General features: G+C 34.0%; 2 protein-coding genes across 5 annotated transcripts; both read left to right on the top strand.

Moving 5' to 3' along the window:
- Positions 1-389: 389 nt before the first annotated feature.
- Positions 390-7,411, top strand: LOC132269509 (two-component response regulator-like PRR37). Of its 2 annotated transcripts, none has more exons than XM_059770725.1 (11): positions 390-609; positions 1,371-1,751; positions 2,221-2,382; positions 2,500-2,633; positions 2,910-3,068; positions 3,986-4,169; positions 4,269-4,701; positions 4,788-4,815; positions 5,177-5,935; positions 6,869-6,942; positions 7,046-7,411. In XM_059770725.1, the coding sequence occupies exons 2-11, from the start codon at positions 1,418-1,420 to the stop codon at positions 7,110-7,112; spliced, it is 2,334 nt and encodes a 777-aa protein (XP_059626708.1). In that variant the 5' UTR covers positions 390-609; positions 1,371-1,417; the 3' UTR covers positions 7,113-7,411. The 2 variants fall into 2 exon arrangements, with proteins under 2 accessions (XP_059626708.1, XP_059626707.1); XM_059770724.1 differs by having other exon boundaries at positions 1,332-1,751.
- A 6,177-nt stretch (positions 7,412-13,588) lies between these two features.
- On the top strand, positions 13,589-19,645 carry LOC132269508 (probable serine/threonine-protein kinase PBL7). Of its 3 annotated transcripts, XR_009469520.1 has the most exons (7): positions 13,591-13,915; positions 14,899-15,158; positions 15,390-15,579; positions 15,748-16,139; positions 18,343-18,735; positions 19,159-19,237; positions 19,416-19,645. XR_009469520.1 is itself a non-coding variant. In XM_059770723.1 (5 exons), exons 1-5 carry the CDS (start codon positions 13,804-13,806, stop codon positions 18,655-18,657), a joined length of 1,269 nt encoding a protein of 422 aa, XP_059626706.1. In that variant the 5' UTR covers positions 13,591-13,803; the 3' UTR covers positions 18,658-18,986. The 3 variants fall into 3 exon arrangements, 1 of the variants encoding a protein (XP_059626706.1); XR_009469521.1 differs by lacking the exons at positions 19,159-19,237; positions 19,416-19,645 and adding an exon at positions 17,465-17,593 and having other exon boundaries at positions 13,589-13,915; positions 18,343-18,481; XM_059770723.1 differs by lacking the exons at positions 19,159-19,237; positions 19,416-19,645 and having other exon boundaries at positions 18,343-18,986.
- Positions 19,646-25,861: the final 6,216 nt, after the last annotated feature.

Here is a 25,861-nt window from a genome sequence, read left to right as displayed (position 1 = left end):
CTTTTTGACACCGACCAATCGTCGAAAATATCAACAATCCATGATTACGCTAACCTCTCTGCTTGTCGGGAAAAGGCAAAAATACGTACCGTTAAAACGACCGTTAACTATTCAAGTCAGAAGACAAACGCCCTTTAATTGACGGCGTCATATACTTCCTTGATTTTCAAAAAAATCCTACAGGAGCCACGTGGCACGCGCTAGGTCAAGAGGGATCGATCCAGATTCGGCGCACAAGCTCGGAGCTTCTGGCTTTAGATTTTGTCCACCCTGGACAATCCAATGGCTAGCTCTCTGTCCACGCAGGACGACCTCAACGTTGGATGTGAAGTCAGAGGCTCTGCGAGCCTCCACTTGTTACACGTCAACAATCTCTCCCAAAAAAATATCCCACCTCTGTCCCTCTCTTACTTTCTCTCTCTACTATGTATAATCTTTTAGCTTCGGAAATTCTAAACCAGTCAAGCTTTTTCTGCAATAGGAGGAGAAAATTTGAAACGGTTCAGACTCGTGTATCGATGTTAAAACTTTGCTTCGAAGTTATTGATTTTAGACTCGAATGTTTCTGATCTAGTGTTGTCAAGCTTGATCGAGCTCGTTCATTTAAAGGTTTTTACTCGATTTCAGATCTTTAAATAATTATGTGATTAGATCTTTGTGTTTCTGTGCGTGTGTATATATATATTCTCAGATGTTTTTGTATGTATGTGTGTATATATATCTATGTACTTACCCTCTCACATGTACTGATATACCATTTCATGGAGGTTGATTTTCTTTTTAAAAATAATTATGCAGTGTATATAAGTATAATATGTATATATAATTTCATAAATACTGGTTTCCTGATTTATGGCTAAAGTGTTATTATTGACTTGACATATTTATATATGTATTTTTTTTTTTGGTAAGGTTTATATATGTATTTCATCCTATGAAGATCTATATTTTGTTTTTTGGTGAAAGTATAGAAATCCAAATTAACTTTTTGTTGCAATACACACTCACACTCCTCAATAATGGAAGGATCTTTTTGAGTTGGTTCACCTTTAGTCTTGCATACGAGTAACGAGTTTGTCTCTGTTTTGAGTAATTATAAAGGAAAAAGTTCTCCTAATTCTGCTCTGTTGATTATAAAATTAAATTAGTCTTTTTTTTTTTTTTTTTGAGCTGTTTCGATTCTTCGAACGTATTATGATAGTTGAGTGTGATCTGGTTTGTGTGGTATAATTGTATTACTGTTTTTTTTTCTCTTCAATATGCTTAAATAATGATTATTTTTCATCATTATAATTAGGATTGGAATTGGATTGAAATATTTGTGTTTGCAGAGGTTGATTTCTGAAGAGAGAATTTTTTTCTTGTACCAGTCCAATTTCGTGCATTTCCTTACCGCGGGTATATCTGAATCTGGTTGATGGGGCCTGTTCCAATAAACAATGATGTTGCCAGTGATACGGATTTGGCAGGATGGAGTAATTGCTCATGGGACGGGAAAAAGGTCGTTAGGAATGTAGTTGAGGGTGAGGTGCGAGGCTTTGGTTCATCTGAGGAAGATGAGTTGAGGACTAAAAATGGATCAGAAGGGGTAATTCAGGTCTCTGCTGGTGTGCAAAAATCGGGATCTCAAGGTCCTCTAGTACATTGGGAGAGGTTTTTGCCGTTTAGGTCTCTGAAGGTTTTGCTGGTGGAAAATGATGATTGTACTCGTCATGTTGTCAGTGCTCTACTTCGTAACTGCAGTTATGAAGGTTAGTAGCATGTTTTCGATTGGAATGATTGGATGAATTATCTTCATTTTTTGTATGATGACCAACATATGAATGTATCTCTGTACTTAATAAATGTGTTTTGGTGAACTAGGATAGTTTTGATTGTGATTAATTCTTGAATCATTACCCCTTTTAGATCTACTATATCGAATCAATACATTCAGGTTTTAAAATTTTAATTCCAAATTAAACTGTACTTCTTAAATGCTGAAACTTAAATACTAAAAATGAGCAAGCCAGTCACTTAGAAATAAAACTGCAAATCTCCTGTGTGCTATAGCAACTTTAAATTCAAGAGCTGCTTCAAATTGCCCTTTTTTTTTTGGGTCTGTATAATACATTGAAACTGTACTGTTTTATATACTTTGTTACTGTATAAAATACAGCTCCTATTCATACCATCCTCCTCCCCTTTATGTGTTTTAACTCTTCAATGTGATCTTGGCAGTTACTGCTGTTGCAAATGGTCTGCAAGCATGGAAAATCTTAGAAGATTTGACTAATCATATTGATCTAGTCCTAACTGAGGTAGTCATGCCTTTCTTCTCTGGAATTGGTCTTTTATGCAAGATAATGAGCCACAAAACTTTCAAGAATATTCCTGTGATTAGTAAGTCTCATTTTAAAGTGCTTCCATACTGGTTTCCATAAAAAGTAAGTCGTTTTTTCCATTATTCAATCTGACTTGATGATTTTTACTAACATGCATGATGAACTTTCTTTGCAGTGATGTCATCACATGATCCTATGAATTTAGTATTCAAGTGTTTGTCAAAGGGTGCTGTTGATTTTCTAGTGAAACCGATTCGAAAAAATGAACTTAAAAACCTTTGGCAGCATGTTTGGAGGAGATGTCACAGTGTAAGTTGGCTATACCTTGCTTTTATTCATGTGATTATATGTCATTAATCAAATGTAGATTTCACCTGAGGTCAATAGTAGTACGAACTGGCAAATGGTTATGGGCAGGCTTCTCTAACATTACCCTCTTCTTGAGAAGTTTTAATTCACTTGGATTTGCAAGCCTGATGTCTATGTGATTTTGTATCTCATGTTTGATTAGCCATTTTTTTTGACTCTGGGACAATCAATGTTCAAATTCCCTCAATCTTGGATTAATTTCTCATCTTTCCTCAGTCTAGTGGTAGCGGGAGTGAAAGTGGCACACAGACAACAAGATCTGCAAAGTCAAAAAGTAATGAGTCTGAAAAGGACACTGGCAGCAGTGATGAGCGTGATAACGGGAGTATAGGTCTTTGTATTCGGGATGGAAGTGACAATGGAAGTGGCACTCAGGTAACAATAACCTTCGAATTGACATTTCTAGATCTTGTTTAATGTTAGCCTTCTAGCTAATATTCTTCCGTGACTAGCGTAGAATTGTGGACTTAACTAGAGGTTTCATACTGCATACGATTGGTTATTATGTTTAATGTTCTCCCACGTCCATTAAGGATTTAACTGAAAGATTTCCAATTAAAACTGAAATTGCTCGTTAATTTAGGTTTATATCTCTGAATGTGCTTTGTTCTAAAAACTAGGGATCTTGAAAGAGCTGGCGGTGTTATGGTTTTCATGTCTTCCTAAAGAGTAGTAGTTTCGGTAAGTTGGTTTTCAGTTGCACGAACAATATGGCCGAGTATTCAGCACTGTAGATTGGTTCCGAACTTGCAATATTGGCAGGGATGCAAAAGCTCCCCGTGTTGCAAGTGGGTGGGTGTTGCATTCAGGGCTGGTGTTAAAGATCTGTCTTTTATACTCCTAGCTATGAAACCAAAATACTGATATCTTGGCAGCATTCGGGGTAACTCAATTTAAAACATTTATACAGGGAAACATGTGATAAAAACAAGAATGGAAGTTTTTTACCTTTCAGGCTTTCACAACAGTGTGTATGAATGATTTTCATCACAAAATTGAGCTTAAAAAGGGATTCAGAAGCTAGAATGGACTGGTTCACTGCAGAAATGTACCTTAATAGAGTAGCACTCGGAACGATTACCAGTCTACCATCTTGAGCAACTCGAGCTTAAAATATGACGTAATCTGATTTTTGATGAGCTTTTATATATCTTTTCGGAAGTTGTTGATTTTAATGTATCGTCAATTCTATTATGTCTTGAATGGATAAAGATGCTAAAGCTAGAAATAAGCAGGTGAAGAAGCACCAACTATAATTGCTATTAAAAAAATGCTAATGCTCCTATTTGCAGAGTTCTTGGACAAAACGAGCAGCTGAAGTTGAAAGTCCACGGCCAATATCACCATGGGATCAATTGGCTGATGTTCCTGATAGCACTTGTGCCCAAGTCAATCGTACGGAGACTGAAACATTGAGCAGCAGGTGGGTGCATGTTACAGAAACAAAACAGTGCCTAGAGCAGGATAAACAACTTGGTGAGCACCAAAAATACCCATTAATTTTATTGAAAGAATCCATTAATTTATGGCTTACAGATTTCTTGCATTCCAACTCCTGTGCATTTCATATTTTAGACAAAGTTGCAATGGGCAAAGACTTGGAAATAGGCATGTGTAGAGATCCAGATTCACAATTAGAGTACCATAAGTTTTCAACGCAACCTGGCAGCAAAAGGCAGGATAAGTTATCCAGAGTAGACAGTAAGGTGTTGGAGAAAGAGCAGTTGGAAAACGAAAGCGAGAATATAAGTGGCAAACTAAGGGACTATGCTGCGAATCTAATATGTGCTGTGGGAAGTTGTACAGACCAACAGGTGGAGAGCAGAGACATTGATGCTTCCAGTGGGCTTCCTGATACCTCACAAATCAAAGATAAAGCTAGCAGTGATTCTAGAGAATTGCCATCTCTTGAGCTAACTTTAGAAAGGATGAAAAGAGGAGATATAGGCACCAGTGCGCATGACAATCACAATGTTTTGAGACATTCAAACCTGTCAGCATTTTCAAAGTAAGGGGAAAACTTGTGAATGTAGAGTCTATGTTTAAGCGATGTAAATACACTCCAAATAACATTTTTTTTCTTTGACTTTGCAGATATTACACTGTTTCTTCTGCTAATCAGGTAATCTTTAGCACCTTAGACAGTACTTAATGTGACTTACATTGATAGGTAACAGGTTGGTTGTATTAAACAATATTTATTATAGAGGAGCCAAACTCCATCAGTGAACTCCAAATTGCAATGCAGAAGAGGAATGCTATTGTTCTGACGGGAAAAAAAGAAAAAAAAATTAAAAGAAGTACCAGCGAACAGCTAATATGCTTCTATCCTTTTGCCATAAGACAGCAGCATTCTTCTGTATTATGATATGACGTACATTGATGGGTAACATCTTGGTTATAACAGTGATTGGACAATAGTTATTGTCGAGGCGGCAAACCCTATTGCTATGCTGGTTAATACTATCTCTACTGTTTATCAGGCTCCGACCGGGAATGTAGGTAGCTGTTCTCCACTGGATAACAGCTCAGTTGCAGTAAAGACAGAAAGAATGCACAGTTTGAATTGCAATCCTACTCATCAGCAGTCGAACGGGTCTAGCAACAATAATGATACGGCCTCCACCACTAAATATGTTCACAAGCATGAAGCTTTCAGTGACAAGACAGAATCCATATCAGCATTTAAGTGTTCCAATACCTCCATGTTCCAAACTGCACAGAATGGTCGTATTTGTGCAGAGAAACCAATACATGTGAGGACAGTTGATGAGGCAGTCGGCACAGATCAAGCACAAGAAAGAGGATCAAACAAGCGGATTAAAGTGCAGCACCACCATCACCACTACCACCATTACCACCACCACGTCCACAACATGCAGCATCAGCCAGAGTCAGATCATGATGATCTCTCACTCAAGATGGCAGCAGCTGCTCCACAATGTGGATCATCGAATATGCTTGGAGGGCCCACTGAAGGTAGTGCTGGAAATTACAGTTTCAATAAGAGTGCTTCAGGGAGTAATCATGGGAGCAATGGGCAGAATGGTAGCACAGCTTTAAATGCTGGAGTGGCAAACATAGGAAGTGACAATGGTGTAGCTGAGAACAGTGGAATCGTTGGCATTAGTGGGAGTGGGAGAATCAGTGGGAATGAAGCTGATGAAGATCGACTTGCACAAAGAGAAGCTGTCTTGACCAAATTTCGTCAGAAAAGGAAAGAGAGATGCTTTGGAAAGAAGGTAACTGGCTTTAGTTGCATGTTTTTGCTAAAGAACATCAGAAATTCAGTTTACATTGTCCTATACTGGTAGAGTATTGGCAACTCACACAATATGAGGAAAGTATCAAACTTCACCCTTGGGGCTAGAAGTTGTCAAAATCACACTCAGAACCTATTCCAATATATATATATATATATATATCTTTAACAGCCAAATAAACTCTCTGCCATCATATTGTAGTAGTTACTAGTTGGATTGCAAAGAAGATCATATATATATATATATATATATATATATATATATATATATATTGTAGTAGTTATATATATATATGATCTTTGCAATCCAACTAGTAACTATTACAATATGATGGCAGAGAGTTTAATTGGCTGTTAAAAGATGCAAAAAAAAAGTGAGAATCTGAATTGACCACACCAGATCTTACCCTATTGTTCAGTTACTGGAATGTCGCATGGGTTGGCTTGAACTTCCAACGTCTTACACTTGGGTCACTTGGGAAGTCTCCAGATTCGTCTTGATTAATAAGTCATGGCAACACTATGATTTAGTCTTTTTTTAATGAATTGGCAATTTCTTTATTATTCTATTTAAATTTAACTTGCCACTGGAAATGTGGAAAGGTCTTTAAACTGTCTGCTATTATTGAGACCAGCCTTATGATTTGTACTGAACCAGGGAGGATGTGGATCATGTAGTTTAATAGTTCTGTTAAAGAATTTTTTTTCTCGTCAACCATTCTCAACTTGCTGCCAAACTTACTCTACTTCATAGCCATATGATTATTATACCAAAACTCTGGGGGCTTTGACCTATAATGTTCTTAAATTAAATAATTTGTTCTAGCTCTTGTTATCTTTGTGCTTCCTATAAATAATTTATTGTTAAAGAATTTAACAGAAGTGAGTCTACTTTGTATTTGTTTCTTCTCAGGTCCGATACCAAAGTAGGAAAAGGCTGGCAGAACAGAGGCCTCGTGTGAGGGGACAGTTTGTGCGACCAACAGGGTATAACACAAGCTGCATTGTAGATTGCATTTCGATTTGTGCTTTCTGAGTGTATACATTGCGACTCAACATAACTAGTCCTTACTTGTGATTTCTTTTCCAGGTCCGATACCACAGCAGGAAAAGACAGCAGGCAGGATAACATCATGTCCGAGGAGGGACTCTCCTAACAACGGACAATTACACTAGACGGGATTCAGATCTGCTTCTCCTGTCCATGTACCTGATAGTGCATATGGATAAGTGTACATGAGATTAGCACTGGTTGTGCATGTGGTTATGTGATGGAGTATTTAGGTTTACCTAGAAATGTGTGAAATTAGGTATGTGTAACTTGTGTTTAAAAGATTGATAACGAAACCCTTGATGTGTAAACTCTATGGGGGGAGTGGTTACTCTTAAAAAAACGTCCCTCCCTCTTGCTACAACTGTCATGTTGTATTTTTATATGAAAGCCTTTTTGATAAAATGGTCCAATAATAGAAAATGTTTAATACACTTGGAGTTTCGATTCTTTTGAATCCTAACTTTTCATTCGCTAATAGCTCCAAGTGCTGATCAGCTCGTACCATTAAACTTAGTTCAATGGCATCTAAGTACTCATTTTGAATCTCTCAAGCTTGGGATTGAAGGCAACTTTTGTAAACAATTGATTATACGGGAAATGACTCAGAATACATTATGAGAATAATAGAACTTTTATGGAGTAAATTCAAACTTCCTCTAATAGTTACGCTATTCATGGACTTGAATACTTGATACTCTCCCTCACACACACACACACACAATCACACCATGAGTCGTTTTACGTTGGTTTGGTTTTGACTCTTAGTTCAAGAACTCCTCAGTGAAATTATAGGTTGGCTTGATTCTGATCAATCAGAAGACTCCATCCATACAACTGAATTGGGAATTTTATTCACTTAATAATTTTTTCATTCAAACACCGAGTCTAACTAAATACTCGATCGGACCAGATGATTTTGAATTACTTAATAATTTTCTCATTCAAACATTGAGCGAGCATACTCTAAAAAAAATCTTAAAAATTAAAAAAAAAAAAAATTATTTTCAGATAATTATAATAGGTATAATCATTTCACCCATGTTTACAATGTATGTATGTATATATATATATACACACACACATATATACAATGCCACCCTCCAAAACACAACTCTTTCGTATTACTGAATATCCAAAACACAGCTTTTTCTAAACATGGCCGTCGATCAATCACACTTTTTGGTACCACTAAATATCCAAAACATAACTTTTTTTAAACATGACCGTCGATCAATCACACTTTTTCATACTACTAAATATCCAAAACACAACTTTTTTCAAATATGACAGCCGATCACCGATCAATTACACTTTTTTGTACCAATATTCAAAACACAGTTTTTTCTAAACATGAAATCACAGTTTTTTCTAAACACAGTTTTGGAGGGTGGCTGATTGTGGTAGGTACCATTGAAGTAAGGTGATAGGACTGTGTACATTAATAGTAGTAATGCTTTAAACCTTGAGAGTCAACTGTTTCCTAACTTTCCTGACATGTAATGAATGGGTATATTTCGAAACCGCGTAATTTCAGCTCTTAATTACTAGTCACATCTTCCTTCCACTTTTCAATCAATTGGGCATCTTTCTACGTTAGAATCGCATTGAAATATTCTCCCTTCTTCCACCGCCTGCATCATCTGCTGAAAATTTTCATGTTCGATCAAGTAGTGTGATAGTGCTTGTCCACGTACTTATATACGATTTTGGTAAATATTGTTAAACATTCATTACTTTAACCTTTTTTTGAAATCTTTTGATGAAAAAAAAAAAAAAAAAAAAAAAAAAGAAAGAACTTTGACACCCAAAAAGGACGTCACTTTTTAAAAATTGTGACTCACAAAATTTGATAGGACTATGTTAAACATTTTGATGTTTAACACAAAATTCATCATCTGCTGAAAATTTTGATGTTCTACTAGGATGATAGTGCTTGTCCACATACTTATATAAGATTTTGTTAATTATGCACAAGTTATTGTTAAACGTTCATTACTTAACATTTTTTAAATCTTTTGATCCACCAAAAAAAAGGACGATGACTTTGACAATAAAAAATTAATAATGTCTTATTTTCATACTAGGAAAGGATAATATTTGCATGTAAAGGAATAACAAAATTATCATTTTATAAAATTTAGTTAATGAATATAATTGAGTACACGCGCCAATTTTTAGAGGAGGTTGAAATAATAAACATTGGCCCATATATAGTTTGCCTAAAGAGAGGCAAGTGCAGTGAAGGGTAATTTGATCTCCATGTATTCATGAAGAATGAAAATTAATATATTTTAAATTACCTTCTTCTTTTTTCATAATTGATCTGTAATTACTTTTACCTAAATTGTTTTTTAAGGGATTATTTTTTAGTGTTTACATTTTACTAATTAAGGCTTTCTAAGATATTTTGTACTAAATTAACCTTTAATTAAATATGTTGAAAAAATTTACATCCATGGTTATGTAGAGCCTGATCTAGAGAATTTGTACTTTGAGTTTGATATCATTTATATATATTATTATTCCATTTTAGCTTTCTTTTTTTTTCTTTTTTTTTCTTTTTTGACAATTCCATTTTAACTAGAGTGACTGATAATGTTGTCCCCTCAAGTACACTTACAGTTATTTGTTATCTTTAATGATTCATTGTTAATTAATACTACTACATAACTTTTTCTTTTCTTTTCCAATTAATACGTAACTAACCACATAATTATTCCTTCATAATCACAACCTCCCCCAAAATCAACCACCAACTCCTCCAAATCAACCACCACCACCTACTCATTTTATTCTTCAATCCCCAAGTAATCTAAGAAGTCAAGCACCACCATAGGTCCATAACCCAAACTATCCATGTCTTTAAGGTTTTATCCAAAATTTTAAAAATATTTCAAGTAGTGTCACGCATTTAATGTTGAACCTTTTTCTTGACCTAGCTATGACAAAAAATTCCATGGCACTGTTGGCACACCTTACTATTTGCCGGTAACAATTTGACTTCACAACATGCTTTCCTTAAATTTTAATGTGAAAATTCAATAACTCACTGTAACTAATACAACATTAAGGGATTTCTTACTTATATCTAAAGAATAGTTATGTCATTACTGTAGTTGTTAAAACAGAAAAATGCCATCATCCAACTTAATCCCACTTATTCCCGGTGTTAAATAATAATAAAAAAACTTGAAACATAGTTTTGGCACTATTTTTAAGAATAGTTTCTCTAATTTTGGTTTCAAACTCTCACGGCTGATTCAGTGAATAAGGAAGTACTTAAGATGAATTGTGACTTATTTAGAAGGAGGCTCTGTAGCTGGTGGAGGACAAGGACAAGGACGTAGAGTGAGGGCTAAGACGAAAACGCTCTCCGAAAAACTTTTGAGAGAAACGGACCCTTTACCAAACCCATCGAGAACAAAGACTGCAAGGGCTCGTCTAACGGTCTTGGAGGAGAGTAGTGATTAGGTTTGATTCAAAAGGATAAAAAAATACTGAATTTTGGATTAAATGACATGAGTACGCACATAAGAATTTTTTTATAAAAAAGTTAAGTAGTGATTAGGTTGAAAATCTCCAGAGTAGTATGTGTCAAATGATTTATTTTTTGAGATTAAACTCCATTAAAAATTAAGAAATTGGACATTGAGACACGTGCAGCTTGTGTGTCACCTTATTATTACATGATTATCTTTGCACTAATCATGATTAATAATTTAATCCCTAAACGCACCCAAAATCCGTTATGTATGTTCTCAATCAACTACCGCTAATCCAAGTGTCTCGTTCTAAAAAAATCAACTTTAATTCTATCTTCCTTTCGGTAACAAAGATTGTATTATTGTATAATCAAATGTATTAACCACTTGACACGTGTAAATATGACTATGAACAATTTGTCTTTTTGTGATTGTCAGCTATCTATGTGGCCGAACTTCTATTGGCAGGTCTTTGGCCAACAGTTTGAATAGAGGAGCTTTCTAGATCATTCATTTATAAATATTTATATTTTTTTTGTGTATATGTGTAATACTGTAATGATTTGCTGCACCGACAATTTGGTGAAACGTACGTGCGTGTTTGGAATTTTTTGACACGTTGCAATACCACAGGCAGCTCAGTCTTTTGCTTTGTTGTTTTTTTTTCCCCCTTCAGGCAGCCGAATTGACTTAGTGTACTTATATTTATTTATTTTTTCTTTGTTTTTTTTCTAGACAAAAATGTTAGAGTAAAAATTAGAGATGTCACTAACGGGAGAACAACTCGATCACTGGATTATTGCTTACATATATATATATATATATATTAATTGGTATTTACGTACACATACTTCTAACGAGGCTCAAACTCTTCACTTCTCTTTAAAAAATATGAATTTGGTACCGTTGCTAAGTTAATTTTCATACATAATTTTTGTTATCTAAATCTAGCTAATTATTAAAAATGTGAAATAATTTTAAAAATAATAAAAATCTCATGTTAGCTTGAGAGTGTTGAATCGTCGTTTTGAATTTAAAATTTTAAAAAAATATATTTATTCAGCTTCAAGTTTAGGATTTCCAATTTAAATTAAATTTTCTCTAATTTTATATCTAAGTACTCCTAAACATAGCATCATACTAATTGAGAGTAACTTTTTGTAAAATAGTTTGAAACACGAACAAAAAAATGAAAGAAGAATGTAATGTTTACATAAGATTTATAAATAAAGAGGGAATAAATAAAAAAATAATAATATACTTTTTAACCCTTCATATAATTTATGTCAGGTTAGAAAATTTTATTTTTCAGTTGCTTTATATGAATTTTCTACTTACTTTTTTTCCCTTAATTTTTTCTTCTTAACTTTCATATGCAATCTAGTTTGAAGAGCTAGCAAGTAAAAATTGAAAAAACACCGTTACATAAAAAACTATAAAAAATATCTTTACTATTTAGTATGTGCACATAAATTCCTAACATTTAAAAGTATGTTCAAATTATTTTCTAATATATCGTCGTCAATTTTAACCATTTATATATATATATATATATATGAAACCCCCCAAAGTACCCTTAATAATCTTTCTTTGCTCTCACTCATCCTAAAATTAATGTTTATTTTTATTTTATCTTAACAAGAATGTTAGGTACTTCAATTATTAAATTGACAAAATATTCTTATTTGCTAAATTTAAAAAATGATAGATGGATTTTTATTTTTTATTTTTAATATTAGGGGCATTTGCATATTCGGTGTATAATAATTTTTATTTTTGGGCACTTAAGTCATTTTTAGTAGCATGGTTAATCTAGTAACCCTCACGTGGCATTAATATAAATACATAAAATAAATAGAAAAATGAAGTGTTTTATTTGTTACAAATATAATTATTTTATGTAAAAGTTTCTACTTTCTAGAACCAAAAACGGAATAGAGAAGTCTTTTCAAGTTTGTCTTTATTCATGTAGCAACTAGCAAAGGACTATTCGCGGCATTCAAGGCTTCAAGGAGTTGAACTTTCCACATGAGTGCTTGGATTCGGTATGTTCAAACAAGAAGCTAGAATTTGGATTAATTTATTTAATTCAGCCAAATTTGATTTAAACTCTAGGTGAAGATAAATTTAGAAAAAACAAAGATTGTATGGTAGTAATATTATCTCCTTTATTTTTTAAAAGTGACAGATCAAAGATTTGAGTCTTTATAGAAATAAATTGGTTATATGTGCCACTCTCAAACATAAAAAGGATTAATTAAAAAAATTACTATTAGTTTAAATTATTTAAATTAGAGGCTCCTGAAGAATTATTCCGGTTCAACTTGTTGAAATAATTACTTAAAATATATTTTTATTTCGAATCAATTTTTTAAACTTTAATAAACAAAATTTGATTTAAAAACCCACAAGATGCATCACAAAATTTTTAAGGCATTTTTTGTTTTGTAACTTAAAAATGATTGATTTTTTTTTTTTTTTTTGATATTTTGTAAAAAATGTGTAACAAATTAACAATTAAGCAATATATATATTTGGTAGATTTTTTTTAAAAAGGAAAGAGTTGTTTAACAAGTTTTTTCCAATCCGAATATTGAGCCAAAATTCTGAAAATTCTCTGACCAAAGTGAAATTTGCGTCGGCGTCGTCAACAAAACAGCTGATTTCATGCTCAAGAACACAGGCGCTTCGACAAATGTCAATATCTTATTGGTCAGACTTTCAAAGTCAAAAGGTTTTTGTAATTGCGCTCTTGTCGCCTACGCTCAAACCCACTGGATCGCCCCTGGCACCGTAGATCAGACAAAAAGCGTGTGGGCCAGTGGGTCCCATCTAGTAGGCAACTCTGATACTACTTAATTGAAATCAGATGGTAGTAAACGCGTCTGTCCTATAAAACACAGTTCTTAATCTCACCGGCTGGTAATAAATGGAAAAACTCTGTCAAAGAAACGGACAAAGATCTGCTGCAATGCACTTGTTGTAGATTGACGTACAGCAATTAAAGCACGCCACGTCAAGTCACAGTACGATCCTACAACTGATGGACACCGGAACAAAACCCTAAAAAATATAAGAAATGGAAGCAAATATATATAAAGTCTTTCCATTACCTCTTCTCTCTCTCTCTTAAAATTTGCAAGCGTGTGACTCTCTCTGTGTGTCATGTAACTCTTGTTTGTTTGGTTAGATTTTGTTTTGAGCTTCCAGTTTTCTCAGTAGCTGAGAAAAGAGAAATAGTAGTACTCAGCTACATATAGATATAGGTGATATACTCATATATAGAGAGATAAAGAGGAGAGAGAGAGAGGCATGGGCTGTTTTCCATGCTCTGGAAATTCAGATAAGCGGCCAGAGAAGAAGAAGACGAATAACAACGAAAGTCATCGGAATAAACGAGACGATCAAGCACAACCCACCTCAGGTACAGCCTCTAGAAATGTTCTGGTCATTTTCTTTTATTTTTTGGTGGTTAATTCTGATTTTTTTTTTTATTCTCTTTTCACAAACAATGAACAGTGAATTCAATCTCTATTATTTCGATTAAAAAAAAAAATATTTCTTTTGATTAATTCTTTATGACTTCATGAAATTGATCTGAAAATGAAAATTTAAGCTCTTTGAATGATCTCGTTTTAATTGTGGATTAGTACCCGAGGGTTTATGTTTTTTTTTTTTTTTTTTGGTCTGCTTATTTTATGTTTTTGAGCTTTTCATTTTGTATCTGATTTTACTTTTAATTGGATTTTAAGTCTATCCTTCTGGTGTTTTTTCGAATTCCCCTATTTGTTCCTTTTCTTTCCTTCTTTATTTGTTTTTTTTCACAAATGGTTCTTCATATCCCCTCTCTCCCTCTCTCTCTAGCCTGCCTTTACTATTTACACAAAATTCTTAAATTTTTATCTTGATTGTGAGCCCAATGAACAGGGAAAGGCTAAATCATGATTTGAATGATATGGAATTATATATGTGTGTGTTTGTGTGTGCTCTATAGATTTGGGTAAGATGGTTTTCAAGTCAAAGTGCTATCTAGAGTTGTCTGGTTTCTCACCGACTGCGGAAATTATTTTCATTTTTGGTGGAAGAAATTATTTTGTTTTGTTTTGGTGGGGTGCTGATTGATGCGATATAGGCATATTATTTTGGGAAAATGTAATTTAAATTATTTAACTTTCTTCAGCATTTAATTAAATTTGTCCTCTGTGTTTCTTTGTCTGTTTTTTTAGATTTTAACAATTTTGGTTATTATCCTGTTACCCCTTTTGTGAGAATAATATTTGAATCAATCTTTTGGCTTTTACTCTCAGCATGTGCTTTTTATGTCTTTTTCTTTGTTCTTCAAATGGGTCTCATCCCCTCTCTGATATTTATTTTTTATTTATTTCTTTTGGGTGTTTTAAAATACAGATAAATTGAAGGTTAGTCCATATAGAGATGTGAAGGAGTTGAGTGAGAAAGGCACTAAGGTTGTGAATAACTCTTCGCCCCCAAAGGGGCCGGATGTTAGGGAGGAGGTTCCTGAGGTTATAGGCACTGATGACATTAAGGCAAAGACATTTACATTCAACCAATTGGTGGCCGCAACGGAGAATTTTAAATCAAACTACTTTTTGGGTGAGGGAGGCTTCGGTAAAGTTTATAAAGGAATATTGGAGGATACCGGCGAGGTTGGTTGAACTATCTGACATCAACCGTTATTTATGTAAATTTTTGGACTTGCAAGTAGCTACTAGATTATTGTTGTGCAAGTTTATTTCACTCTGAGCATTTCTGTTTGTCGATGCAATATTGCGTCTACGTCCCTCTGGTTGGTTTTTCTTTCCAGAAGTCTTGCTGAGCTCTAAAGCTTCATATCGTGATGATGGTGAGACCTGATTAATCTTCTTGTTATTGTGCAGATTGTAGCTATTAAGCAACTTGACCGAAATGGATTGCAAGGGATTAGGGAATTTGTGGTTGAAGTATTGACATTAAGTTTAGCCGACCACCCTAATCTTGTTAAATTAATTGGTTATTGTGCCGAGGGCACCCAAAGGCTGTTGGTCTATGAGTTCATGCCATTAGGATCGTTGGAAGACCATTTGCATGGTATATTGTTTACTATAACACTTGAGCTCATTTTTCTTTCCGTCTTCACCTCATTATCATTATTTTGATTTTTGCTTGTTTCCCATTTGTTCCATCCTCTGAGAAATTACGTTTTTGTCTTTCTTTTTTTGTTTATGCATTTTCCTTGCTTCTCTTTTTCTTGCACAGACCTTCGACCTAATAGAAAACGACTTGATTGGAATACTAGAATGAAGATAGCAGCTGGTGCTGCGAGGGGCTTAGAATATTTGCATGACAAGATGAATCCCCCAGTTATATACCGTGATTTGAAATGCTCTAACATTCTGCTTGGCGAGGGCTATCATCCCAAACTATCTGATTTTGGCTTGGCCAAAGTAGGTCCTGTTGGAGATAAAACCCATGTCTCTACCAGAGTGATGGGTACATATGGGTACTGTGCACCGGATTATGCAATGACTGGTCAGCTGAATTTTAAGTCAGATATTTACAGCTTTGGGGTTGTTCTTTTGGAGATCATCACGGGCAGGAAAGCGATTGACAATACAAGATCTGCTGCTGAGCAAAATCTGGTTGCGTGGGTAAGACCCCTTTACTTCCCACATTTTCGTGCTTATATATATTTGTTGGTTATGCCTGCATAAGAATTGGTCATCTTAGTTGATACATTAGTTTGCAAGTTATGTCTTAGAAACTTTGAAGGTAAGGAATCGTCTTTTGCAAACCTTAAGTCTCTTATTCTTCGCTCTCTTTTCTGTTATGTTAGAGGCAGCGCTTGCTCCTCGATTGATGATTTTTTTGTTCTATTGGACTCTGTTGGTCCGTAGTATTGGCTTTTGCTCTTTCGTTTTTGTGTATTAGGGACACGTTCCCCTTTTAAACGTTTTTCTAATATATATTTTTACTTATCAAAAAAAAAACTATGCAAGTTATGTCTTATCAATATGAAATAACTTTAGTTGTTATCTTTTGTGTAAACCACTTTTCTTAGTGTATAGTAATTGGGAATTCTCCACCGGGCAGTAAAAGGTTCATGTTTGATGGAATTGATGTTTATTAGTTGGAATCAGCTTTTGTTTTGTGGCCTGTCTGAGTGAATGATTGACAATCTGAGCCTTCCACTTCGATTGTGATGTTTTTGCAGTTTGGGCCATACAAATGGCTCTATTAATTGAGCAGCCTTGGTTGATTAGAGTCCAGGGGCCACATGCAAAGTATCCAATGTTTTGTACCATATTTCTTTTTGTTAACACCAGCTCATGCTTTTGCTTTTTCATTTTTTTTTAATAATTTATCTAAAATTAATAACACTGTTTTTAAACATTAAGCATCACTCATGTCAATGAATTTCAATTCTTGTAAATGGGGAACCATTTGTTAGTTTCATTAGGCCTGTTTGGAAACATTACCATGTTACTTTACTCTTTTTGTTCGTAAGAACTCCTCGGTCACTTCATTATTCTGCTATCTGGATACAAGATTTTTTTTTTTTAGTAAATAATTTTTTTTTTTTTTTTTTAGTAAATAAAATTTTATAACCAATAAGAAAAGACTTCAAGTAAAATTTAGATACAGGAATATTCATGATGCACAAACATAACATTTCTAGAATTGAGGTTTTGCAAAGTAGGTTTGCATTGAAGGAGAAAAATGGAAAGTGAAATAAAATCTTGAATTTAGTTGAAGAAGGGAGAAAATGAAAACGAATAGAGCAATTTTTAAATCACCACCACTGATAGAAAATCTAAATTTTATCTATTGAGTTTTTATTTTTATTTGCTGCTGAGGAAAAGCTCAAATATGAGTAAGTTTATAAATAACTAGGATATCTGGCGGCCCTTGGGATATATAACTAAACCTATGACCGAATTTCTGAGTTATCCCTAATTTTTAGTATATTCTACAGATTTCTCGAAGATGGTGGAATGTAGGATTCATCCCCAATTATCTGATTTGGCATCAGTAAATCTGTGTGCTAAAGTATCACTTGCATAAACCAGAGTTGAAGCACCGCAAATCTCCAGCCTTGAACAAGGTTGTGTCCTGAACTGGTCAGAACTTCCTTGTAAACCAAGACTTTCATGACCTCCACATTGCGCAGAAAGTTAGAAACAACTGAATTAACTTTTAAAACACTTATTACAACAAAGTTGCACATTACTTTGAGGTGAATTATTCTATGTAGCTTGAAGATGAATCGTGATTTAATTTCTTGACTTTGTACCCAAACTGCTCATGATTCTCTAAAAATAAGATATGGGATTCATATGCACATATTTGTGAAAGTATATAGTGGCTACATCACATGTATCAAAGGAGTGAACTTGGAAATATAATGACCTCTTAGAGGTCTTGCAGGCAACAAATAAAATCCAAATCATGTCTTTCCAGGGCCAGTTGAGTCATCCCAACTAGAAATCCTTGTCTTTTCTATCATGCTTAATCTTGTGCTAGATGTTGCGCGTTCTCGGTTAAGGCATGCATGTGAAGTGATTGTTATTCAATTCCCTTACTAGTTTATATCACTATTAGAATTAAGACACCTTGCATCATTGACTGATGCTAGAATATATAAGTTTACCTGTCACACACACACAGAGATATATAGGTACATTAAAACTGTATTTTTGAATTGAAAATATACTTTGAAGGCCATTTTTTTTTTTTTTCTCTCTTTTTATTAATAGCTATTTGAGAATGAAACAGAGTAAAGAGATAAGAAGAGTTACCTAAATGTGATTTATGTTGAGCTGATGTATGCACATCTCATGGACTTGTTTGCAGGCACGACCCTTGTTCAAGGACCGGAGGAAATTCTCACTGATGGCTGACCCAGCACTCCAGGGTGAGTTTCCGACGAGAGGGTTGTACCAAGCTCTTGCCATTGCTGCAATGTGCGTCCAGGAGCAACCTAACATGCGGCCCCTTATAGCTGATGTCGTTACGGCTTTAAACTACCTTGCTTCCCATAAATATGATCCTCAAGCCCATCCTGCTCAAGGCTCTCATAAGGACCATTCTTTGCATAAAACAAAAAGGGACGATGAGCAGAAACTAGCTGCTCCTAATGGGCAGGAGAGAACCAAGCTGGAAGACTAATTTAAGCGGTCAATGCCTTTTTGTTGCACTTCACTTTGCGTGCCTGGTTATCGGTTTTTGTATGCCAGAAGATAACAGGTGCTGCTTCCATCCATAATCTTTTATAGATATTACAGGGAAATTCTGGCATTCCTCTTCTTTTTCTTCCGGTGTAAATGTGAGCTGTATGGTTCATACATGTGAGATACCTCTTTGTAGGAGCAAAGGTCCTTTATAATAGTTCAGTTCTCATTTCTCAATAAACAAAGACTTCCCTTCCTGTCTTCCTGATAAATTACTACTGTTTCCATATTTTTTCTTAACAAATTCAGCTTATACGTTTACAGACATTCAATGTGTTCATGGAGAATCAGAGGTGTTTTTACTGTAAATGTAACAAGTGAACCGAGTGTGAGAACATGTTTCTTCCTGTAGCTACCAGAAAAAGCTAAATAAAAATTTGGAATAAAATATATCCTAAGTTTACAGGCTTAGCATAAAGCTAAATGAACACAGTTGCAGGTTACTTGGAAGGGTGAGCCTTGGCGCAACGGTGAGGTTACCGGTACGAAACAAGAAAACAGGCTCTCCGTATGCGAAGGTAAGGCTGCATACATTTGATCCTCTACAGACGTCGCAATGGCAGAGTCTCGTGTACTGGGTTTGCCTTTTTTTTTTGTTTTTTTTTTCGGTTGTAGGTTACTTGGGGGACTCCAACTTATGTGCTGTGTATTTGCTTGGACACACGGCTAAAACAAGGCTTCATTTATGTTTGGCAGGTACGCTTAACAAGGTGGTCAGAAGATGTCCAGAACAGCTTGGTTTATGATGATCACACCCCCGCTCTTGAATTTGACACCAACCCTCTTCCCTTTCTGGAGTCACAAAATGTGGAATATAATTAAACTTGTCAAGTTGAATTTAGACTGTTGTAAAAAGTAGTTAAACCAAACATTGTTATAACTTAGATTTGCCAGTTCATGAAAGGAGGAAACATTTATTCATTCTAGTAATTGGTTTCAATTTTCTAGGAAGTCAAGAAAGCATGCCCAAAATCTCAAAATTGTAGAGGGGCATTTATGTCATTTAAGATTAAAGATATTTTGTATAAAAAATTTGAGGATAAAATGGTCAATTCGCATGTGTTTGAGGCCAAAAAATAAATTAGGTTGTAAGTAAAAGTTAAAACTAAAATCTTCGTCTAGTTAAAAAATAACGTAATCTCGACGGATAGCTGTGTAATTTACCCTCAAATTTTTGCACTAATCAAATTCAAAAATTATAACCGCGTGCCATAAAATGTCGCGGGCACTAACATCATCTTTATTTAACATTTCTTGTAAAGAATAATAATAATAATAATAATAATAAAAGGATTTACTAAAAAAAAAATTCTTCACGGATTTACTACATCAAATATGGCTGAAAAGTTATTTTATTTTTTAAGTTATTGTGTATGTATGTATAAGTAGCAACAAATATATGAAGCTGTATTTTTACTCTTCATCTGACTCTGTTGCACTGTATATTCTCATGCTTTCCTTTCTTTCTTTCTGACGCGCCTACTGAATGTAAATATATCTATATATACAGAGAGAGTAGGGAAGACAAAGACGTATAGCTAGAGAGAGAGGAGGACAAAAAGGGACAGAAAATGATGTACTTTGGATAAATCAGGAAAAAAAAAGAAAGCGCGGCTCAAATCCCACATTTGGCCAGACCCCCTTTGCTAACAGTGTTTTTTTTTTTTTCCTTCTCAAATTCTTTTAAGAAGTCTTCAATTTTTAAAAAACAGAGCCATATATTTTTCTCAATTTAAAGATTCTATCCACAGCACGAACACAATGGGTTCTAATATGAGTACCAACCCCTACTAGTCAGCATGGGATGGGCTGCACAAGATATGTTCTTTGAAATGGTCGGTCCCCAATTGAACATTATATATACCAAACGAAAAAGTCTTGGAACATGTTGAAATTCTTAACCAAATTCAGGCCACATTGTGTTGACCATTGCATATTCAATGTGTTAATTTTGAACAATTGGGTAAAAATAAGATTTAAGTGCATTAAAATTCTTGTTTAATTATAATTATTTTTTGATTTTAACGCACTTAAATTTTATTTCAACCCATTTATTCTATTATCATTTAAATGCATTGAAAAATGTTATAAGAAACCGTAACTTTTATGTTTGATTCACTTCTAAATATTTATGAAAGAGTAACAAAAATAAAAATAAATGCCCCGGTACGCCAACAGAGCTAGTGGGAGGAGGAACCTCTAAGTGCTAGACAATCATATTTAGCACTTGGGTGTGGGTTCGATTCTCCTCCAACACTCTAAGTTTTGGACTTAGTACTGTGGGATCGGGGTGAGTTTTTTTTATCAAAAAAAAAAAAAATTATTTTAATAATTTATCACTAGAAGCCTAATATATGTTCTGAAGCACAATTACCAATCCTAGCCGTGTCCTTGAGTCAATACTTAATACTAGTTCTTTTTTTCTTTGGAAAAATTATTATGTGGTTTGAGACTAATGTTTGTAAAAATTATTACAATAAATGGTTTCTGACCAATCACTTGCTAATAGATCAACAAATGTATCAACTTTGTGTTATCTTTATTACTTTTTTTATTTATGTGTTAACATATGATTAGCGGAACCTATGATCCCTAATCATGTAATAATTACTCCATATGTTTATCCTATGGTAAATTATTAGATAATTCCTAATCTATTTAACCCTTGGTGGACTAATTCAGTAATAGTCCGATCACTGTAATATATTAAAATATTCTTGTAAACTCATTTTCTCAATTCCATAATCAATATTTAACTGTTTCACCAAATATACACTTTGAAAATTTATTATATGACCCTGGCCAACTATGAAGCAATACTTCAACAAATGTTTCCAACTTTATGTAATAAATAACACTAAATGCCAATTCCATTAATGCTTCAGTCACCATGCGACCATGAATTAGGCCTTTAACAACACTGGTAGTCAATCAATACTGATGGAGATAGGTACTTGACAGAAATCTGAAAGAGTGTCGGTGTAATTTACGTTACTCTAAAATCTTTATACACGCGCTGTTAAGTTTTTACAAACTTAAACTTGACCAATCATATTAGGCATCAATCATGAAAATATGGTATTGTTACTACATCGTACGACCACCGAGACCAAACCGAGATATGGCTGCTACCACCACTGACGACCACCTTTCATGGTTATCCAAGCCCCTTGCCTGGCCGTCCTGATCGAAAGAGGCCGATGGAAAAGGAAAAGGAAAAAGGACGAAGAAGAAGAGTTACCCGACACCATCATCACTCGTCGCCATCGATGCAGGATGCAGCAGCTCTTCTCACCCAAATTGACTTTCGATGACTTGCTCGATCGATTATTGTGGTGAGTTACCCAACATCAACTAGGTCCAGCCCAATTTTAATTAACCCACATATCCATCTAAATACTCATCCATTTTAGCCAAGATTTAGACCTTTATTAGAATTAGCCTTGGGCCTATCTTACAATCCTGAACCAGACAAAGTCCAGATACTTTTTACCTACTGGACCAGCCCAACTCGACATTCAATCCAATAAGGGAAAATTCAAAAAGAAAGTGAAAAATAAAATTAAGATTTGTTGAAAACTATATTCCAAGGTTAAATAAAAAAAATATAAAAAAGAAGGGGTTTGTTATGTTTTTGTCAAGTTATACGTTTCTAATGTGAATTTAGAGGTGGACAAATAATTCGTGAATTCGAAAATCTGGTCCGATTTGTACGGATCGAATCGAATTGCTACATCCATGGATCGGTAGCGGATTCAAAAAAAACCAAATCCATAGTTCACGGATTGGATCGCGGATTGGACTGGTAAAAATCTGATCCTATCGTGAGTCTGATCCAATCCGATCCGTGAAATTCATATACATATTGTCAAATAATAAATTAGTTAATGATAATTTAATGTAATCTAAGGATGTATTAGTTAATAATTATTTAAATATATGAATTAATATTAATAAATTAAAATTTTATGTGTTAGGTTAGGGTTAAAAGATAAATAAATAATAAATAAGATTACTTATAAAAATAATAATAATAATAGATGATTTACATAAAACCCAATCCGTGTATCTAATTCGATCTGATCCGATTCGTGGAATAATGGATCTGTGGCGGATTGAAATTTCTCTAATCCGTTAGGAACAGATTGAATTAGGATTGATACCTAATTCAATCCGATCCGATCCGTGGCCACTCTCAAATGTGATGTTCTTTTCTTCAATAAGAGTTTCGTAATTTAGTTATACTTTCTCACATTTCAAATGATTGCGAATTTAAGACGTAACAATAATTATCTTGATTGTCGCGTCCCCAATTTAGCATTACCGCAATTTTGTTGCTGAGCAATCCCGTCATATTAAGAAAAATTTGTGAATGAAGAAAACACGACACAAAGGCAATACTTCTAAATAGTCAGGTTGTATAATTGAACAAGTGAAACTCAAACAAGTTGGGCGTAGCCCATTTTATGCAGTGGTTGGCTTCAATTTTCGGTATAAGAATCATTTTTTTGTTTTATTTATTTTTATTTTGTTGATTGTATAGATTGCCGGTCACATATCTACATGTACACGCTGCATGTATTGGTATATATAAATTAATTGTTTCAAAAGGAGGTTATAACTCTATATTTCAGATTAGCAGTGAATGGTCCAAGCATTGGGAGTGCTAAATTAAACTGGATTACGGATCAATTTCTTGATTTGTAAGAACAATCCTCGTGAGTTTTGTTGGTGAAGTTGAAAAGCAAGAAGACAATGTATGATAAATTAATAAGTAAAACTATCATGAGAGTCTTCTTACGACAGGATGTACGTATGAGCTCTTCTTATTTAATCATTTAATTAGACACGGAGAAATCATCATGAGAAAACTCTCATCATAACATTACTCAAAAAATTCTAACAATGCATAATAAACGAATCAGATGATAGAAATCAAATGGTGACGTGCACTTAAAAGCTTTAGGAGGAGAATGTGACATTATAGGAAAGTTGATGCCAAATGTAACAACTAATTAAGTTGCCAATAATTTCATGTACACATTATATTGAAATTGTTTCATTTTCATTTATTGAATTAGTGATTTGATGATGAAAGTAAGCATAACAACTTATAAAGTTGTTAATAATGCGTCGATAACAATTAGACCGTTTAATGTTTTTGAACCTAATTCTAGAATTGTTTGTAACAGTGCTTAATTGTGATCTCCGGTTGAACTATGTGGCCGAGTAACAACTTAATTAAGAAAAATCTGAAGATTATACCAGGGTTGTGAAAGATTTTCAAGAGTAATTTCAACCTTAATCCTCTTCAATTTGGACTAGTGTAATTCAGTTTCTTCATTAACGGTGGGCCCACAGCCTCTCCTCTTGTTCGGAAAAATTAATATTGTATTAAGTGGAATGTTGAACGAATATACTTAATAAGTCATTCATGCAACAGGTAAGAAAATAGATTTATTATATTTGCATATGCTTCAACATTTTAGTGGGTACCTCTGGTAGATTTTAGAGTAACAGATTTTGACTATTTCTACTTACTAATCTAACTTCTAACACTTTTTACCTTCTAAAAAAATTATTATATTTAATATTAACCAATTAAAATTTAAAAGTATTGAATTAAGAAATTTTGTCCAACTCCTCAACTCTAAAATTAATTTTTATAAATAAATAAATAAACTTTTGAGTCTAAATCCAAAGACACTATTCAAATTCATATAATAAAAGAGTTGTGAGTGTGTGTTTTTAGCCCATGAAAAAAAAAAAAAAAAAAATTGTTGCGACGGTATCGCTCTTTTCCTTGTCACGTGCGTAAACTTTCGCGCCATAAATTCGTTTGGAAGCTCAATTAAATATTATATCGGCAGTTCGTATGCACAAACCCTAATTCTCTCTCTACAATTTCATCAGTCGTACACCAAATGAGGACGAAGAATATCATAAATCTTCCGATCTACCACCGTCGCTCTAGCAAATTGCTATTCTTGTGATCAATTTCGTAGCTGTACCTCTTCATTCTCTAGTGGTTTCTATTATCCAGGTAAATAATTCCAATAATTTCTAGAACTCAATTTGATTTTTAGGCAGTTCTTTATTTATTGCTCTGATTTGGCATATCAGATTTGATCTCTCTATATTTAATTATATATATTCTGTGTACAAATATGTATAGCATGTATATACGAGTGTGTTATGTGTCCATATGTTTGTATATGTAAAGGCGTGGGTGTGTTCTTAATTTAGGTTTGTTGAGAGGAAATTTAGCAAAAATTGCAGTAATTGTGCAGTTGAGCTTATTCAGTTCTAGAAATCGACAGCTCTGTTTGGTTCTGGATAAATTAGGGTTTAAGAATATATATATATATTCTTTATTTTCTTCTGTTAATGCAGGTCTTACAGATATCAAAAATATATTTTCCATGCAAGTAGTGATGCAATTTTTTTTTTTCCTTCTGAATGTGAAGCATTCTATCTTTCATTGTTATAATTTTCTATTTTTCCATGTTGTGCTTGTTTGCTCAGAAAATGTAGGAAAAGGAACTCCAAAGTTTGCAGTCTCAGAGCCACAATTGTGCTGGAAGCAACGATTTGCCACTGGATAGAGGTGAATTTTTCACCTTGTAAAAATTTGACATTCAAATTCTTTTCAGTTTTTCTATCAACCAAACAAACACTTGAGATTCAGATTCTTCTCCTCAGTTTTCTATCAACAATTTTCATTTGTTGAATAAATTATAATCGTCAATTGCATTCATTATTGAAACAGTGAATTTCGAGATTAAGAATGACATCCATCGCATCGACATGCAACTGCCTCTCAAGTGCACTCATGTTGTCTTGGCATCTGCTACGCCACTAAACGCATCAATTCCTCATATTTGAAGGTAAATAACAAAACTCAAGCACAGTTGGTGAGTCGAATTGACTGAAGAATCATTTATATTTGATAAAGAAAACCTGTTTCAAGGAAATTTTGCTACCAATATTATACTAGCATGGAATTTTGTTTCCTTCAGTAATTCATAAGCCAAAAAGAGATGGAAGGTGATAGCTAGGCTCTGTTTGTTTCATAGGAAAATATGGCAGAATAATTCCCCTTTATGACTATGACATTAAAATATCAACTAGGCACTGTTTAC

The sequence above is a fragment of the Cornus florida genome, unplaced genomic scaffold (genome assembly GCF_030987335.1).
Source record: "Cornus florida cultivar Cherokee Brave unplaced genomic scaffold, ASM3098733v1 CherokeeBrave_3.0.0_Hap2_Chr08, whole genome shotgun sequence".
Lineage (NCBI taxonomy): Eukaryota > Viridiplantae > Streptophyta > Magnoliopsida > Cornales > Cornaceae > Cornus > Cornus florida.
This window is presented reverse-complemented; position numbering and strand designations above follow the sequence as displayed.